The sequence below is a fragment of the Mesitornis unicolor genome, unplaced genomic scaffold (assembly GCF_000695765.1).
Source record: "Mesitornis unicolor isolate BGI_N332 unplaced genomic scaffold, ASM69576v1 scaffold17726, whole genome shotgun sequence".
Taxonomy (NCBI): Eukaryota; Metazoa; Chordata; class Aves; order Mesitornithiformes; family Mesitornithidae; genus Mesitornis; species Mesitornis unicolor.
This window is the reverse complement of record NW_010189072.1, coordinates 1-20,207: the sequence shown is the minus strand read 5'-3', so window position 1 is coordinate 20,207 and position 20,207 is coordinate 1. Positions and strand designations below refer to the sequence as shown.

The 20,207-nt window shown below is 36.5% G+C and overlaps 1 protein-coding gene across 1 annotated transcript in view; it reads left to right on the top strand.

Moving 5' to 3' along the window:
* SEMA3E (sema domain, immunoglobulin domain (Ig), short basic domain, secreted, (semaphorin) 3E) overlaps positions 1 to 16,911 on the top strand; it is a gene marked incomplete at its 5' end in the record, with an annotated part of 44,410 nt that extends 27,499 nt beyond the window's left edge. Inside the window, 7 exons of the mRNA XM_010185953.1 lie at positions 2,082 to 2,201; positions 4,151 to 4,293; positions 6,971 to 7,085; positions 7,423 to 7,492; positions 8,802 to 8,946; positions 13,938 to 14,160; positions 16,802 to 16,911. Coding sequence (XP_010184255.1) covers positions 2,082 to 2,201; positions 4,151 to 4,293; positions 6,971 to 7,085; positions 7,423 to 7,492; positions 8,802 to 8,946; positions 13,938 to 14,160; positions 16,802 to 16,911 — 926 coding nt within the window. The remainder of the gene's footprint in view (positions 1 to 2,081; positions 2,202 to 4,150; positions 4,294 to 6,970; positions 7,086 to 7,422; positions 7,493 to 8,801; positions 8,947 to 13,937; positions 14,161 to 16,801) is intronic.
* Positions 16,912 to 20,207: the final 3,296 nt, after the last annotated feature.

The following is a 20,207-nucleotide window of genomic DNA, read 5'->3' as shown; positions in this document are numbered from 1 at the left end:
TCCTGCTGCATTATTTTCTAACATAAGGATGCCACCTAGTGACAATAACTGCCTGCTTTTTAAATTGGACCTAAGAAATTTTTAATCTAAATCCACAATGATATGAAATATATTATTCTCCATACTTGGTCAGTTGAGGGGAATTTCAGTCATACATAACTAAAAGGTAGAATTATTGCTGGTATTTGACCAAAGTAAGATGTATCCAATATCATGATTTTAGATTGGTCAGAAATAGGCTGGATTTTTGAACACACATATGATCCACTACATATAGATTTTCAAAAGTTATAGCATATTATTTTTAATATTTTTCTCTGCTTGTATAATTTGCTAATGCTACGTAAACCATTTAGAGATAGCACCCAATTTCTGCTCCCATAATTTTTTGGAGAAATATTCATCATTAGTTGTGCAGGTTACATAAGATTTCTTTTCCTGTCCCTACTCAGGCGAATATTATAAGGCTATGAAAAGATGTTGCTCCTGGATCACAGTAAGACAGGCACTTTTTCTCTGTCCACTGAACATCTAAGCCTCTCAGCAATCAAGTTACACTCAAGTGGTAATTATTCCAGTTTAAGTGAAACAGCTTCAGTAGGCTAAGCATGGCCAGTGAGTCGAGTCCACTCTACTCTGCCCTGGTGAGGCCACTTTTGGAATACTGTGCCCAGTTCTGGGATCTCCAGTTCAAGAAGGACAAGAAACTACTGGAGAAAGCCCAGTGTAGAGCGACAAAGGTGATGAGGGGACTGGAGCATCTTCCATACACGGAAAGGTCAAGAGAGCTGGGTCTGTTTAGCCTGGAGAAGAGGAAACTGAGGGGGATCTCATTAATGCTTATAAATATCTAAAGGGTGGGTGTCAGGAGAATGAGACCAGATTCTTCTCAGTTGTGCCCAGTGACAGGACAAGGTGCAATGGTCACAAACTTGAAAACAAGAGGTTCCACTTAAACATAAGGAACAAGTTATTTACTTGAGGATAACAAAGCACTGGAACAGGCTGCCCAGAGAGATTGTGGAATCTCCTTCTCTGGAGAGATTCAAAACTTGCCTGGAGGTATTCCTGTGAGATCTTCTCTAGGTGATCCTGCTCTAGTAGGTGGGGTTAGACTAGATGGTCTTCAGAGGTCCCTTCCAACTCTTAATATTCTGTGATTCTGTGATCCTGTGGCTGGAAAAACCCTTCAGCTTAATAAAGCATGCTTGTTTATAGAAATCACTTCTAAGGTACCAGGTACTGCTCCTTATCCCTCCAGCTGGGGACATAAGTCCATCCAGCCATCCAGTGTTTCTGGAATGTGCTTCATTAATTAATCTTTCATTCAGCTGTGTTTTTCACAGAGCCAAATCTGATAACTATGCACATGAAACATTCCACTGTTTGAGCTCCAATCTGTGAATTCAGGTATGATTTATCCTTGAACTATAACCATGCAGTGTAGCCCAAAACAGTGGTTTGGTGCAGCTACCATTTTTTTTCCCCTTTGCACTGCATCCTCTGAAACCTGCTGCTGCATTTTCATCCTGTTTTCTGGCTCCTCACAAATTCTACTCATCTCTTCCAGTTCTGGAACCAAGGAATTTGTTGCTAGCAAGAGCAGGACATATCTAGAGGTGACCAGAAGTAAACCACTGGTTAGATTCTTTGCACTGGTAAAAATTTAGGTGCTAACAAAGGGTAGGTGTCTCTAGGGCCAGATACTAACTGAATGACAGTGGGGTCTTTGAACTTAGGTGTCTGATGTGGCAGATGTGATTTGATGTTAATTTAATGCCTTCATGTTTTGTCTGCGAATCTATCTGGACGTCATTAAGTCAGTTTTAAAAATGAGGCCAAGCAGGTGAATAAAATTTATAATTCTTGTCCTCATGCTGTTCCAACTGTGAATGTTGCAGTGCTGGTAGAACCAATGTCCGTAGTCTCTTAGACTATATGTAACTTACTCGTCTTCTTACCTGAATCTGAGCCATATATATAATGCAGTTTCTATCATACACAATGAAATTAATAAGTAAAGCATTATCAGATGATTTTGTTTTGTTTTTTCTTTTTGTTTTTTAATGTGTGATCTGCAGGTGGTGAACTTTTTACTGGTCTCTACAGTGACTACTGGGGAAGAGATGCTGCTCTGTTTCGCACCATGAATCGCATGGCTCATCTTCGAACTGAACCTGATAGTGAGCGTCTGTTAAAAGGTATGGGAAGGAGGAGAAAGAAGAACACAGAGTCAGAGGTGTTTCAGATGACTATAGAATTTCTGTTTAACTAGAAATTCAAGTGATATTGTTCATGCATAAGTATATCCATTTGGAGGTGAATTTGTTTAAAATATCTTTTTTCCATTAATTTTTCATTAACCTCCTGCTGGATTGAACATATTGAAATCAATTTTAAAATTGCTTTTAGTTTATAATTTGTATATTCTGTACTGTTTCATTCTAAGCCAGATACGATTAAAATGATATTTTTAAATTCTCTATTTAATTAATGGGAGCTTCTGATTAGAACACAATACTTTTTTTCCTACATGAGATTTTTTTTTTCTTTATGTTGCAATAAAACAACTCAATATTTACCAAGTAGTGTAATGAAGATAAATCATGCAATAACACAAAATAATAAATATACAATTGTACCATCAAATGAAATAAAAAGTTAAAGGAGATAATTTTGAAGAAGAAAAATAATATATTTTACAAGAAAAATATTAAGAAAAATCATGTGCTGGGAAATTTAGAATTTGTTTCATGGTCTTCAATGTGAAATGTGACTGAATTTCAAAGTGTTGACATTTCTGTGAAATGGAAAGTCAAAATCTTGATTTGTTTTGCTCCAAAAATATTGCAACATTTCATCACAACATTGACATAACTGTTGCTAAGGTCCCTTCCGGAAAGTCAATAATTTCCTTTTATGGTGATTCATGTGGTGAGCATCAGCTTTTAAGGAAAAGGATATAGAAGCTTTTTCTCTCAAATTTCAAGGCAGTTTTCTGCTGAATCAGAAGAGAGACGATAATTCTGTTTCATACTTCTTCCAACATGCATCTGACCTCAGATATGAATGAAATTATTGTTTTTAATATGTTTAGAACATCCTTAACTATTCTGTAAGTCCAATACTTTGAGTTTTTCTGAACTGAGTGTTTAGACTGGCTATATATGGGTAGCAGCAAGCAACTGGATATTCACAACATGCAAGTTAAGTTTCTATTCTGTTCTCTCTGGAATATTTCATTATTTTAAAAGTAGAATTCTCTAAATTATTACCTCAAACTTGGCTTTTAATCTGGTTTATACTTGAAATTTAAATTTGCAGAAAGTAAATATTTTAAATGTATATAAAAAAAACACTTCAGAAAATTAGCAAGTGCTATATCAATGTCTTAAAATGTAATGACTGTTTTCATAAAAATATTACAAAATATTTACATAACCTACTGCTTCTTAAGAAATACTAATTATATGAATTACATTCTCATTTAAAGAACTTGTAAAAACTTAGCTACAATTCAGAGATTAAATATTTCACAGTTCTGTTTGTGAAGTTAAAAGGGATACAAGCATGGACTGAAGTCTGAAATTAAGTTTCAACTTTGCAGTAAAATGTCAAAACAGAAAGAATTTGGAGAGTTTTTATTTCATGACATTGCATCTTCTGTCTATGAAGACACATATTTGTATAACATCTATTAGCTGAACTACCAGAGCTTCTTTATTTAAAAGGTTGTTTGTCCAAAGTTGACATTCCTACATTTGTTTTGCATGGGATCAGAGATTGTTATGTGAATATTAAAGCCAGGTTTTATCCTAATCCAAATTAAAATACATAAACCACAGAGAAAGGGACTGGAAAAAGGTCTTTTTCTTACACACATATGAAGGAATAATGATTTGTGAATCTGAGCTATAAAAATAGTTTGGCATTAATGTATTCCACATGTTCTATAGATACCCATCCACAAAAAAATAGGGTTTTTTCCCATTTCTATCACCCTATGCCCCTAGGTAGCTCTCTGATTGACAGCTCTCTGATTCTTTAATTTTATTTTTTTTCTTTTTCAACCAGCTGATTTTAAGACTTGAAAAAATAAGAGAATGTTTTAATAAACTTAAACTCAATTAATTTTTGTTTTCTTTTAAAGAACCAAAATTTGTTGGCTCATGCATGATCCCTGACAATGAAGACCATGATGATAACAAAGTATATTTCTTCTTTACTGAAAAAGCATTAGAGGCCGAGACAAGCGCTCATGCCATATATACCAGAGTGGGACGCGTATGTGCGGTAAGATCTTTTTTCTGATTCCCCAGCTAAATGAAAAAAAAAAAAGCATGCTTCTTGCATGGGTCTTTCTCCCCCAGGCAAATATGGCATCTGTTAAGGTATGTGAGGATAAGTTATAGTTCTGAATGAAAATCCTACATCTAAACAGCCTCAAGAAATAAAAAATTCAAAAGCAATCTGAATTCTGGGCTTGAAGCCGAATTTCGCTGAGAGAGGAGGGCAAAGTTCAGAAATCTTGTTATTCAACTCCATTCCTTTGTTCTGATATGTGGTAACAGCAATGGCAGTTGCCCACAGGACTCTTTTACCATCCATATTCTCAATTCAGATCAAGGTTCCATCTCCCTTAATGCCGGTTGTAGGTCCAGGGCCTCTTGCAGCTCTCACAGCTGACATAAGTTGGTGTCTCCTCACATTCCTGGTGATGAGACCAGCCCAGACACCATTCCTCTCTGACGTTTCCTCTTTCTTTCCTAATCTGTCATCAAGGAGGACACTTAACTCAGCTGCATTCATGGTGGATAAATGGCTATTCTATCAGACATTTGGCTTTTGCAGCCAGCCGGACAGGACAAGAGGCAACAGGCATAGATTGAAACACATGCACTTCTATCTGAACATAGGAAAACATTTTTTTACTGTCAAGGTGGTTGAAGACTGACACAAATTGTACAGAGCCTCCATTCTTGGAAATATTCAAAACCTGACTAGACACGAGTCTGAGCAACTTGCTTAAAGCAGCTTGTTCTGAGCAGGGCGGTTGGCCTAGATGATCTCCAGAGATCTCTGCTAAATTCAAAAATTCTGTGATTCCATAAATTTTGAAAACCTCTTTCTCAGGCATAAATAGAAGGGATGCAATGTCAATCATATATAAAGTGTTTTATAAATACTAACTACTCTTTTCATTTCATCTATTATTCTTCTTAACAGCAACTAATGAAAATTCTGCAGATAGGAAACTAGAACAAACGATTGAACTGCCCCGCAAATTATTATTGCAGTCAGGCATAAAGTTTACCAGAAGGAGCAGAAAAGTCACTAGCAGAGACCTTGCTCACCTACTACTGTACACAATTACCTATTTCCTGCTCAGGTCAAATTTCTGGTGTATTGATCTCATCTCTTTTTGGATACCTGGCTCCACACATAGGAAGGAGATCTCAGGCAGTTACTGACGAGGAGCACACTTAACATAAGATCTCCCAGATTAAACTGTCCATAATTGGTCCTCTCTGAACAATTGATGGAGTTTGGGTGCATTCTTTTTCTATTAATTGAACTACAGTAAGGCTGATGTAAGGAGTTCTCCCATTCCCACTGGGACTACATCTGCTTGATTAAGGGAAGGAATGAGAAGTTTATTTCTTAGCATCTGATTTTGTTTCTGAAAAAATTGCATTCTTCCTTCCTAACTGTATGGGATACATTCCTAAATCTATTGGGCAACAAGTAAGATGTAAGGTAAAAGTCTTCTGTCACCTCAATGCATAGTATATGTCACATATACTCAGCAGCATACTACCTATAAAAATCTCTTAAGGGATATTCATGCATAACTTAAAACATCTGAAGTATGCAAAGTACCAAATTGCAGCCTAAGACATTAACGTTCACAAAGCCAGCTGGCTTTCTGAATTCAAGCCTGTATCAAGATCTGAAGTAGAATTATTTGGCATATGTTCTGGTAGATGTCTGAATAGACTATTTTAATAACTCCGTCTAGTCTGAAATCTCTCCATCTAAATGTCTTATATCTAGCCATGGGTTAAACCAAAATCCCACGGACCTTCCTCTTCCACTTGTTCAAAACTCCAAAAGCTTTATCTTCTGCATGGTAACTTCGCATCCATATGCTATAATTAAAATTTAATGTAATGAATACAAAAATTAGCTAGCTGGTGAATCAAAAACTGGTTTTTTTTCCAACTTTCACATTTTCATCTGAGCTGTAACAGGTTTTGCAACACATAGGCACCTACTCTGTATATTTCTACTTTTCTGAGGAAAACACATTTCTGTTTTTGTAAGATCTCCTTGTGAATCTTAGGAAATCAACTAATTTCAGTAGTTTAGAGGGAAGCTGTGAAAGGAATTTTACAAGCTTAATACAGAGCCTTCAATAGTCAGTTACACAGTCTAGCTGAATATAAGGCCATAGCTTTGAAGATGCTACCCAAAAGTTACAGAGTCCAATTACTAAGTAGTACTGAATGACCCCTTTTTTTTTTGACAGTAGACATTTGCTTCAGAGCTGCCCCAGCTGTGCCAGCTCTATAGATAGATTCAGGGCTTCAGTTTCCAAATATGTTGATCTAACACTGTACTGAGCTCCTAAAGCAAAGCTAAACTTTGTTAATGTATTCAATACATGCCATTAAAAATAAAGAGAACTAAAAAAGCTTTACAACAGCTGAATCTTTAAAACTATCCTTGAATGCAGTAGAGAATTAAAAAATTCTTATAAACCCACAGCTCTTAATGAGACCTGGACTTGATCAAAGCAATCCTACTTGAAAACCAACTCCAGACAAATAATACTGGTAATAGACATGTTGTTTGAAAATGTGTGCTTTTGTTATTAAAAGATACAATAAGCAGCTAATTCAGCAGAGATGTTTGTGGTTCTAGACTTACTCATTCAAGTTATCATCAGCATTTGTTTCTTTCTATGCAGAATGATATGGGAGGCCAGCGAATGCTTGTGAATAAATGGAGCACTTTCCTCAAAACCAGGCTAGTTTGCTCTGTACCTGGGAGAAACGGAATTGATACACATTTTGATGAATTAGGTAAACTTCCTAGGTTGCAACGGACTTAAAACCATTATACAAAACATATACCTTCATGATAACAAATATTACTGTGAAACAGCATACTTATATTCTTTAACAAGGAAAGGTTGTTAGTGTTTTGTTTCCAATGTATATGAAGTCCTCTACAAATATAGCTGACTATAATCAATTATGCCTTTATGTATTGCATGGTTTTTAAAAACTTCTTTTAACTTCTATATAAAATTCAACTGCATATATGAGTAAAATAGGATCACACTTTTAGCAAGCAATGAAGCATCTCAGGCTGAGAAAAGTAATTGTCTACTAATAACATTGCATTTCAATTTTACAGAGGATGTGTTTTTGCTGCAAACTCGTGATAATAAAAATCCAGTGATATTTGGCCTCTTCAGCACTACAAGGTAAACAACTAGAAGAAATAATAGCAGCAATAAAGGAATGTTTGAACAGCCTACTGAATTGATAGAAGCTGCATGATAAATATCCCTTGGCAAATAAAGAGTAAACAGTTTAATCCTTGTTCTACTCACAGTGGTATTCCTTGCTAATGTAAAAACTGCTCTGTGAGACTCAGAGGCCTGAAGTCTTATTCAGTGATCCAGTCTATCTGGATCATAAGTTAGTTAGATGTTTCTCTGCTTGAAAATTTTCTAGTGTCAAAGTATATGCACTTCTGCATGCTTATATGAGCCATCTATCAAAGCCACCTGTCTTCCTTTAAGAGCTCCACTGTAATTCAAGTTTAAGGAGATAATAGATTAAATTCCTCCTAGTTTCCTAGTGAAGCCTAAAACACCAGCCGTAATGTTGCCGGTGTCCTCCTTTTCCACTGCAGCTCAGTTCCAGTGTAAGCACACTGTACCTGTTTCTTGGAGCTCCAACTGTTAGCTTAGGTGTAGCTGGCAGAGAAGAGCAGCTGTGCTTTTGTCACTATTTCACTCTGCTGATTTTTTTCCTTTTTGGAAGAAAGCAAGGCAGATCTGTCCCTCTAGGGACACAGACACCTAGCATTTCCTACTGGTTCCCTATGCCAGTAGAAAGAGATGGACACCTAATTAAAACTACCTGGATCAACTTCTGGAGTCTTCAGAAACAATGACTCTGTAGAGAACACTGATACTTCTTAATAAGAAAAAAAAAAGAAAGAAAAAAAAAGCTTCTCTGGAACTAAGGGCATTAAATTTAAAAGTAAAAAATGACACTTTTATGTGGATTGATCTACATAGATTTATCTTGATGATCTAACTAATAACACCAACCAACATTATCAGTCAATATAAAAAGACTCTATTTCAGTCAGCTCTGGATGATTCCCATCTTTCTGAAGTAAGAGCAGGAAAAATCTTAGACAAAAAAAATGGTTAACTGTTTAAGTCACTAATCAAAGTCTTATGAGACCTGAGTTCAGTTTGCTGCACTTCTGTTGTGTTCAAAAAACAAGTAATTAAAAGTCTGTATTCACCATCTTCAAATTTTGGTATAACAACACAGAGCTTCCTCCAAGAAATGTGTTATAAATATAAATACATTAAAGACTGTATAAAGAACATTTGTCATGGTAGTAATAAGAAAAACATATAGGAAATAAAGTATTTTTTTCCCTGAATACAATTGAAATATGACTTATTTGGAATTACAAAATAATGCTATCATTATATATGCAGAATGTGACATATTGCTTTAATAATGTCTTTGAATTTTACTTCATAGCAATATATTTAGAGGATATGCTGTATGTGTTTACCATATGGCAAGTGTCCGAGCAGCTTTCAATGGACCCTATGCTCATAAAGAAGGACCTGAGTACCACTGGGCTCTATATGAAGGAAAAGTACCTTACCCTAGACCTGGCTCAGTAAGTACAATCTATTTTCCATTGCTTTACTGTGTAAATGAATACAGGAAGAAAAAACAGACTGCTGCTAATGTACAAATCATCTTGACTTCACACTCCACGACGTATTTATTTGTACATATAAATATACTCTAACACTTCTGAAAAAGTCTAGAATGGCTCAGCAATAAGTTTAATCAAGTACTAGAACCGTACATTTCCAAAGGAAAATAGTGGAATTAAGTACATAAAGTTTTTAAAAAACCTGTTGGGACTTAAATTTAACAACCTTGTGCTAAGGTACTAAGGTCCCAAAGTTAGGACACCAGGCAACAGGGACAGAAAGAGCCACCTCTAGAAGGTGGGTCAGGTGCTGTGTTCAGAAGTGGTAAGTGCATTATCTGGGAAGGAACCTCACTTCCTATGGAGCCTAGAATGGCTGTTCTTTTAAATTTGGCTGCTGACATATTTTGTATTTCTGAGCCTTGACAACTTTTCTCTTATTGCCAAAGAAATAAATGTAAAATCAAATTTATTTTAGTGTATCGAGTGAGCCATTTTCTAATAGAACCTTCTGGAGAATAAATTGTCCCTACTGACTTGACTTGTAAAAATCAAGCCAGGATGAAGTAGAAAAATGTGCCTTTATTTACATTAAAAATATAAAAAAGATACATGCAATATTTTCCAATGTAAATAAGATCATGACTGGAAAAAACAAGTTCACACAAGGCATTTCACTTTCCTTCTATTGTCTGCCGAAACCAGGGCATTTAACAAGTGTTAAAGGAAGAAAAAAAAAAAGAATTATCCACTATTTCAAGTTCAGGTGGTTCTGGTTCTTTTTTTTCCTGTCTTTTTCAAAAGGGATCAAAGTTTAATATTTCTATAATTTACTTCAGTGCACAGGTTAGAAATGAGATGTAGATTTTTTTAAAAAATGTAACTGATCAAAATAAACATGTTTGTAGATAAGGAGTAAATCCTCCATCATCTGAGGTCATAGAAGCAATGGTCATATCCTCACATTCATTGGTTTGCTTTTAGACATCACAGAATGATATTTTATAATCCTCAAATCAGGTTCCTGAGCTTACTAACATTCTTGTTCTGTACTCTTTACAGAGAATACAGAAATATTAAACCAATGTTGCAAAGAACTAAACTCAGAAAAATCACTCATGCTTTTCCTTAGTTTTCACACAAGCTTCTTCACAAACTTTTTTTTCTTCAAATGGATTGTAAGTGAAGAAAAGAAACAAGACATATTTTGAAAATGCAATTAGTCTATCAACTATTGTAGCATGCACCAAAGCTATCCTGGTGCTGTCATGTAGAGAGCTGTTCCCATCTGGCATTTAGATTTTTCATTTGGTAAACAGAAATTCTGGAGGAAATCACAAACGTTATTTAGACACAGGTAATAGATTTCTACAAGGATTTCCTAATTTCTGTGTTGATTTCTCAAAGGCGTCACAAGTAATCTTCATTCCAGACTCTTTTGCCATTTCACTCTCTTTTTAGGTGCTTCTGACGTTCCTATCCCTGTAGTATCTCAGCCCAGGGCTCTCACATCCCAGCTCTGGGGAGAGGGGAGCAGTCCCACATTGACAGTCTGGCAGTGTGGCTTCAAGGTGCTCTTTGCAATTGCAGAGGCCCGTCATCATCTCACAGATGGGGCACAACCACGGCCTCCCTCACCTTCCCCTTCCTGCTATAAGTCAGAGAGAGTACCACCACAGCAGGCAGAGCCAAGCTAACCCAGAGAAGCAATACATCCAGGATTTCTTCTTCTCACACCTTTTGGGAATACAGCTACGTACCCACCCGTGGCAATGTCCTCTGTTGCAAAGCTGCTTTTGTTTATGCTCACTGAAGGTGAGCCTTATCATGTCAGCATTGTGAAGCTTTTGACTCTGTGAGATACAAAGACATTTTTAATAGCTGTTTGGCTAAACCACCCCCCCAGTTTCCACATTTTGTCTCTATCTTCTTGCAGGCTAGGGGCTCGCTCTCTTGATCTTAACGGTGGAATAAACAGTTGCTGGAGCATTACTTTCAGTGTTGTTTTTCCTTTGCTAACTGAAAAAATATTCTCTTTTATACTAAAAGCAAGCATTTGCAGAAGTAAACATTGCTTACAATTCATTTATCACTGAATCGCAGGAATGAGAGGTGAGAAGGCCTATTAGCTTATCTAGTCCATGCAATACAACCTTTCTCCCTGTAGTATGATTTTGAATGCATGTCGTCTCTCATTTTAAATTAATGTTTTCCTTTGCCTTTCTTGGGGTTAGAGACTTGAGTCAAAATGCAGAAGTGGATGCTCACAAAAGAGATTATCTGAGATTTAACATTATGAATATGATTTGGCCATCTTGTCCAATTAGCTACCACTGTAGCAGTGCTGACATCAATACCAAATGGTTTTGTGCTTGTTTGATGTGGATCAAAGTCAATCATTGGTACTGAGTCAGGATAGGAAAACAGAAGAGTAAATATCAACTGTTGAGCAAAACAGTTGAATTCAAAGGAATTATTAGTTTCCGAGTTCACATTTTGTATAGCAAATCTAGAGTTTTTACAGTTTTACCAAATAATGAGACAGTGTCAGGTATGCATTACAGAATGGCTTTATATTTTACAAAGATGATACGGTTCTTCTTTAAGTGGTATTCATTTTTTTTTCCAGGCAGTAGAACAGCTCACATATGTTATTAGAACTAGTGTTAAACACAGGCAAGAATTCAGTATTAATGACTAGAGTCATTACATTGGTATTTCCTAGCACTGAAGATTAAATGGTGATTTCTTGGCAAGAAGGAGAGAACACTAAGCAAGTGCTTCAGCAAAGCTGACAATGATTTATAGAAAGACTGCCCTAAGTTCTACTCACTTTCGATGCTTCTCTCCCTTGGCTCTGAGTGGCCATGTTCGGGTCAGACTGGATTGTAACCTCCCCAAAATGCAAGGCATCAGAGCTGAAACAGATGTAAAAGAACACAAGTAATTTTTCCCAATATCATGGAATGAGTTAGTTGAGGAACAAGGTCTTTCCTGGGTGTTAATCGATTTAATCATGTTTGTCCCTATATGTTGTAGAGGCTGAAGTAGCTGATTCTGCCAGCTAACAGAGGATTAATTGATTCATTTTCAGCTGCTCATTTAGGGCAAAGTTTAGAGGTGTTCTCAATGCTTTTCCAGTAGCATGAAGAGAAAGCATGTTTCAGGCTGTAGCCCACAGTGTTAGGTTTCACACTCCAAAGAAAAGGTCAGCATATTGGTCACCTGAATCCCACTACCTTTCCCATTACAGGAGTGACAGTGACAAGAGGCCAAAAATAACCCACTGGTAGGCATCTCTGAGAGTCAGCATTCTTTGATCTTAGCTATTGAGTGGGTAAAGATGGAGTCTATAAGGAATGAGAGTAGAGGTTAAAGCTAAATAAACAGAAAACCACCGTTAAGAGTCATACTGGATCTGACAGACTCTGTAATCACTGTTTTCTGAAGTCTACTTGAAGCACTGCTTCTGCCATAAGCTCTGCTCCTGTTTTCCTGATTCTTTTAGTGCATTTAGACTGTGATGCTTCTGGGAATGACATCAGTTACCTCAAAAATGGTGTTGATATGTTTCAGAGACAGCTGCATCTACTGTTTCCTTTCTAGATGACTTGATTTTATTTCATTAAAAATGAAAAGCCTGGGAAGGATTATTTTTATTAAATCTCTCCAGGACTAGAACTTTGCAAAGGGATCCTAGCAATGCCTACTCTCTTGATATTCTGTGCAGAGCATAGAAAGCAGCGGCTTAGCCTGTCTTCATGCTCCAGCTCTGTCTCCTTATTGCAAACAGCTAGTGAAGTTCCATGACCAGGCTGATTAGACAATTACTTTAAAGTCAGCATTGAACAAATACTTTTCTGTAGCTAAGCCCAAAAAGTGGAAACAAACATTGTCCCACTTGACAAGTGCAGGAGTTTGTTATTGTCAATTGCAGTTGACTACAAGTTTAAAATTACTGTTTCCAGTAAACATAAAGAGTATTCTATTTCATTTTATTGATTGAAAAATCCAATTTAAATAGGGAAAGGCTGCTACTGTGGCTTTTCTTGAATACTTCTTAAAACCACACTCTCTTATGAATATTTGGAGAAAATAAAAGGTCACTGAGATATTTCTAGTTTGATCATAAATGGTTTCAATTAGAAGTCATGAAGCAAATTAGAAATGTAGAATCTATGTTCCATTAAGGAACACTATATCCTTCCCAAAGCACCCTAAAATTAACTTCTCTGTTTAACACATTAAATCATCCTTAATTGCACATCTGACCAAAGGAGTAAGCCTCTTTTAATCAATCATTGACATAAAGTCTCTTTGCTTTGCAAAACAGTATATTGATCAATGCAAGCATTGGTATTTCAAGCTAAACCATGATATATAATAGGGTGTTGTTTTTAATATAGGAACTAGAATCAAATGCAATACTGTTAGAATGCCTGAGATCGAGAATTACTGTTGCTGCTGGCATCATTTTTAACTGTGCTTAGTTTATGGTAATACATTTTGCAATCAAAAGCAGTAAGACTAGACATTGATTTCAAGCATTAGTGTTCTGCTGACTTCACATGGCTTTGTCTCTACTGAGATAGGAAACTCCTTTCTCCTAACACAGTCAATGGAAATTCTGATTTCTCTTCAGGAGGAATTTGGGAAAGATGTAAGCACTATGGGTTTTGTCATTTATTTATTCTGCTGTTAGTATGCCAGAGAGGAAGAAGCTCACCCTTTCTGATCATGACTATGCCAAGGCTCTGTTCAGCATTCCCTTTCATGATTAATAACCCACACATGCATAAAGCATAGAATTCACTGCCCCAATTCTTACTGTGGACTTCCGTGCCTGTTTTTATGCCAGGTTTTCTGTAGACTTGTCATTATCTCTGAAAACAAGTCCTGTTTCTGACAATTTATTTGGCAAGCCTTCAAGGTATTTTATGTTTTTGCAGTGTGCCAGCAAGGTGAATGGCGGCCTGTACACTACCACCAAAGACTATCCTGATGAAGCTGTCCATTTTGCCAGGAGTCATCCACTGATGTATCAGCCCATCAAACCTGTTCATAAAAGACCAATTCTAGTTAAAACGGATGGAAAGTACAATCTTAAACAAATAGCAGTGGATAGAGTGGAAGCCGAAGATGGACAATATGATGTCTTGTTCATTGGCACAGGTAAAATAAAGCAAGCAAGGGAGAAAATTGATTTAATAGGGTGTTGTTTTTAAAACAATCAATTTGTGCACAGTCCAAAAATAAGAAATCAGTACAACATTCCTTTCTAACAATCATTCTTTGCGTGACTGTGCCAGTCTTAACCTTACAGAGGAGGGGAGTCATTCTAGACATGTGCTTCACTGTACTGATAACATCATACAGAAAAATAATGGAAGGGAAACATTTAAAGAATAGGAAGAAAAACTTAAGTATCAGATTCCATTTCTTTTTTTATTATTATTTCCAAACAAGAACCTTAAATTAAAATCCTGGACAACTGGCCTTATTTTTAAAATTTCAGAACACAATCACATATCTGAGCATACTTCTGAGCTGTGACCTAGAGACCTGAGAGAAACAACAGTGATATGATTTTCAAAAATATCAGTTCAAGTTATTGGCTTTATTCCACAGTTTATTTTCCCCAATTCTGGAGACCACAAATCTAGCTAATACTGTTAAAAAGAAACTTCCATCTTCCAGATTTGGGTTACAACTCAGCTCAAGGAAGGAAGGAGGAAATGCCCGAGTTTCTTAAAAAGAAACTGTTAGAAGTTTTCTGCCAAGGTTTATTGTCTGTCTTCTGTGCCATTTTCAAAAGACACAGAGAGCTTGTTTAAAGTAGATTTTTAAACATTTACCAAACAAATATGGTTAGGGTAAAATATATCATAGACCTGCCCTAACTCTAAGCAACCATAGGAAAAAACACATTCTAATGGTATCTGGAAAATCAAAAAACTTTAGAAAATAAGTGGAAAGCCTGGAACTAGAAAATACTTTAGTCTCATCTAATTTGTCTGGAAAAAATCCAAAGATTCACAAAATTCACATTTTATCAATTTAACAACAGGAGTGGTATCACAAATCATTTTGACCATTTTGTTTAGGAAAGCAGTCACAGTGAATTATTTTTTTACTAATGAAATTCCTCTGATAAGCACATTTCAGTGTTGAGAACACTCAAAAGAAGCATGTTTGTAGAATAGCAAAGGCATATTTATATTAGTTCTGTTTTCTAAGGTTTGAAACAGCCTCAGTATGGTCTCTGTACTGGACTTAGCATGGTCAATAAAACATTGTGTCATGTGTCACTTATTTCTTTATATTAGATTTTATAGTAGTGCCTAGAATTTTCATATATTCCACTTGCATTTGTGACTGATATACTGTATCAAATACTCTTGTACACGTCTTCTGTTCAGTAAATTTGAATCCAAGGTGTATGCCTTAGAGCTGTGCTGGACTGGCACCCAACAGCTGCTTAGTCTTCTTGAGATGTCTAATCCCAGGTGCCATGAAATTCCAGTATAGGAATTTGGGCTTTAGAAACTCCAAAACAAACCCTGCAATCTCTGATAGGCAAAGCTCCCATCAAAAAACTCACTGCTTTCCTTGGCTATATAATGTTAGAAAGGGTTAATCTTTTTTTATCTGAGCACAACACCTGCTGTGTAACATAAGTAAACTGGGCCTTACAGTCAAGCAGAAGCTTCCTCTGGGTAGCAGTGCAGGTTAGAAAGGTTCATCAAAGGAAAGTCTGAATGCCAGCACTAACCTTCACATATCTGTCAGTGAGATTCGAAGAGGGACTTGTGAAAATCAGAGCTCAGACTGCAATTTCTTTTTACTGTTCTGTCACAAAATGGATGCTTTTGATTGCATATTCTCTTTGAGAAGCTGCGTATGACCCCAGTTTAATGGTTCCTCTTTATGTTTGCCCCTTTGATCTTTTCTGAACATTTTTCCTAGTGCTTGTCAGCTTAATATTTCGCCTGTAAATCAAAGGTGACTGAAGGTAACTGAAGAAAGGAAGTCATATTTGCCACTGTTGATGATAGATTTTCGGATTAAGGAAAGCAAGACTACTCTAATAATAGCCAGCAAGACAAAGCTGAAGTCATGGAAGATCAGATGCTGTTCATGTGTTTTCTTTTCCTGCAAGACTTATAGTGACAGAGAGCCTGACAGACACAAGCTCCAATGTGCCTTAGACTTTTTGAATGTGCAGGGGTTCTTTAGGTTCATCTTCCTTTGATTAATACCTTCAGCTCAACAACAGCTCAGTGTTTCCCTGGAAGAGGATGAGAACTGGGGACAATGAAACTCTGTAGGTCTTTGTACTCTTACCTGGAGGAACAGAGCTGCTGCCAGCAATTAAGGATAGTTAGTAGTTTCCTAACTAGTGTAAACACTCATATCTTATAATTAAAGCCTCTTCACACTCCCTTGCTTTAATGGATTTAGCACCTGCCTACTCTCATTTTTTTAATCTGAAATATGGCAACCCTCTTTCATCCTTTTGCAGCTCACCAAGGGATTACGACCTAGAGTCCGAAAAATACAAAACTATTAATCTTATAGCTCAGAGGTGTTTCAGCTGATTCATATTTGCCAGGGAAAAATTGACATGTGTTTTATTTCTAAGAGTAAGAATCCTCACCAGTAAGAGCAATATGCAACTACCTGTACTTATTTATAAATTTCTGTTCATAATAATAATTTTGAAGAAGTAATTTAAAGTATTTGAAGGCTACAGAAATGTTTCCACCAGTTATAACTTTTTTTGTTTGTTTTGTTATTTTAAATTGATTCCCAGATAATGGAATTGTGTTGAAAGTCATTACAATTTACAATCAAGAGACAGAATCAATGGAAGAAGTGATTCTTGAAGAGCTGCAAGTATTTAAGGTGAACTGTGTTTTATAGGAAGCATATATACAACTGTCTTGAATTATCTGTAGAATTAAAATGTCAAAAAAATCTAAAGACAGACAAATATATAATAGTTATGAGCAAGAAATTTTCTAACTATCAAGCTATTTTATGACAGGAAATCTTCATTTTCAATTGAAGTTTTTCTGAGGTGGAGTTATAGTCCAAGTACTGAAACATATGGCAACAAACCAGGACTGCTGTCTTTCTGTTTACATGCTTGGGGGCTGTAGTGTGACTTATCAATTAGAAACTTACTGCATTTTATTTTATTTTATTTTTCCTTATATCCAATTAAGTATTTAAAGGGTATAGAGAGAATGTGCCTACTAAATCTTGGAAGAGAAGTATGTGCCTACTTAATCTTGGAAGCTTAAATGAGGTCCAGATAATAAAAAGCTTAATCCTAAGAAAGAGCAAATCAGTTAATCTGTCTTTACAGTGGAAAAACCTGAGTTCTAGCGAGGCAAAACTCCATCTGTTTAAGAATAAGCCATGACTAAAGCTCAGTATTTGCTGTGTGGCAAACCCAATATAATTAAATTATCTTAGTATTTACCTCATGTCATGTCAGCCATATGAAGTAGGAGGGTAACATACTTGCAACCATAGGGAAAAATCTAACATCCAAACTTAGAAATTTAAATCTGGTACCCGCATTTAGCATTGCTTGGGGCAGAAATCACAGAAATTGCCCCTCCTGGTAAAGCTGGTTTTGAATAGACCTTTTAGGGTCTATGTCTTGCCATTGCTCCAGGAAATCTGAGCAGAGGGCAGAGAGGAAAATGGTAAGAGAAGGATTTCCTGCTATTGTCTTATCTTCAATGAATGTTTTGTTATAAAGAACACTCCACTTATCGCTTTCAAGGACAAAAGAGATTCAGTGGTGGCAAGAGCTAATGTCATGTTTGACAGGGAAATTGTAGTGTTCCTGTGGTACTGATAATCTTGAACTAAGTATTGGCTGGTTGTTTTTAAATGAACTCTTTTAAAGCAATGCTTCTGAAACCCACAATATCCTCACATCTTTCTGTAGCATCAGAACTTTGAGGAAGTAAAAATTTCTAGCAAAGCTGAATATAATAAGCAAACACCAACATTATTTTACCTAATGTATTGTCATAGCAAAAAGGTATTCTTTTTTCTAAGCAAGGAAATATTTTGTATTTTCTAGGTGCCAGTTCCTATTATTTCTATGGAAATCTCCTCAAAAAGAGTAAGTATTTTGAAAGTTTGAAATATGAAGATTTAATCTCTAAAGTAATGAAGCTATAGACTGTATAGAGATCAATAGATACATACATAGGTGGATGTACATCATCTATAATGAGATCTGGTTTGATACCTGTAATCCTTTCATAATATAAACTTATGGTTATATGTTCTGTTCCTTTCAGAAGCATTTAAGTTGTTCAATTCTAATGTTAAATCTCCTTAGTTCACACTATCACTCATATCAAAGCAAGTAAAACCCAATCTGTTTCATGAGTTTGTGGCATAGTAATCACAGTAGGGATTAGTTTAGTGGACATGGCAACTCACAGAAAAGCTCCTTGCTGATAAGTGCAGACAGACTTCAGCCCCATTAGGGATATCAGTGCAGAAAGCCTTGCTGGGTCTCCTACATATTCAGTGGCCCATGAAAGGCAGAGCTGTTTGGATCTGACTCCCTTTTGAGTTTCTACTAATATAAACACCCAATTTATTATTCTTGTAGGTAGATTCTCATCTGTACCATATTGTAGATATCTGTACCATATCACCATATCATCTCGGGCATGATGGAGTCATAAACATCCTAGGAGAATTATATCTTAATAGATCTTAAGCATCCCACACAATATAAGTGCACATAAACGTAATGAAGCATAAGAAATAAAGAATGAAAATTGCATTGATAGGTGTGAGTGTGCCCCAAAGGATCATTTTAACCTTACTGTCCAGTCAACTTGCATTCTTTCTGTAGGTAATCTAGAAAGACAAAATCTGATGGTGATTTAGAGAAGGAGCTTAGGTGTAAGTATTTGGAATTATTTCTTCGATCAAGCAATTTTTTTTCCATGGACTGTGAAAACAGCTCTGGATTGTCTACCACTGCATTTAAGTGATTATTTGGAGAAAGACTTTGGTGTCATTTCAGATATTTGCCTTACCTTGAGCTCCCAGTGAAATGTCATCATAAAAGAGTTGTGTTGGAAGGCTAAAAAGGAGATACTGTATAAAAAGAGTAGTAGTTTTCCTCCATTGCATCCAGCTCCCAAGAGGGCTTCTAACTCTACTAATTGAAGTATTATCTGGAAAATCTGGAGATAATTGTAAAAAAGCCACCAAAGCAATCCAGTAGTTGAACAGTAAGCCTTTGTGTGAGAAGTAAAAGTAGCTTAGCTTTTTCAAGGTATCAGACAAAAGACTGAGACAGAACAGGATTGACAGATACAAAATTTTACCCAACAAAATTACTTCCTAGTGCATGGAATTCTAGTGCATAGGGATTCTTGAACTCTGATGGCAAAGCAACATCAAGATTAAATAACAAAGTTCAACTTGTTGAATGTAGCTAAACTTGATCTTGAAATATGATGAAGTTTTTTGATAATGGGGACAATTAACTGATGAAATACATGTTAGGGTCAGGGTTGGCATCAAGTCATTTTATTTTTAAAATGAGATCCGTAAGCAGAAGTATATCTTTGCTGAGTTTATGTGAAAAAAATTTAAGTAGCTTCTCTGCTCAGGGATTCTGGCTGGTCTCTTTTGACCTTGAAGTTTGTGAGCCTGTGGATACCCCTTTGCTAGTTTTGCCTCAATATCCTTACAGCACTAACCAGTCTTCACTTGTCGTGGTTTAGGCCCAGTGCATAACTGAGCACAATAATGCCCCAAAAAGGGCTAGTCAAAATAAGGACTGGGAGGGCATCTCACCACTTAAACAGGTCACAGGCAAAAGACAGACTCATCATAAGGAATAAAAACAAAACAATTTCAATTTGTTACCAATATCAGAGTGGAACAATGGGAGATACAACCACCTTCCCCCCACCCCTCCCTTCTTCCTGGGCTCAGCTTTTGTTCCTGGTTTCTTCACCTTCCCCCTCCCCCTTTGCCTTGAGGCACAGGGGGATGGGAGTTTGCAGTCAGTTTTGCCATGTGCTTCTCAGGAGTAGGAAAATAAAACTCAGCCCAATGTCTCTCTCTGCTTACACGTGGCCCCCTTTCCATAGGGGAAAAAGTCCTCAGAAGTCCAATCCGGATCCCACGATCACAGTTCCCTCACGCATGAACTGCTCCAG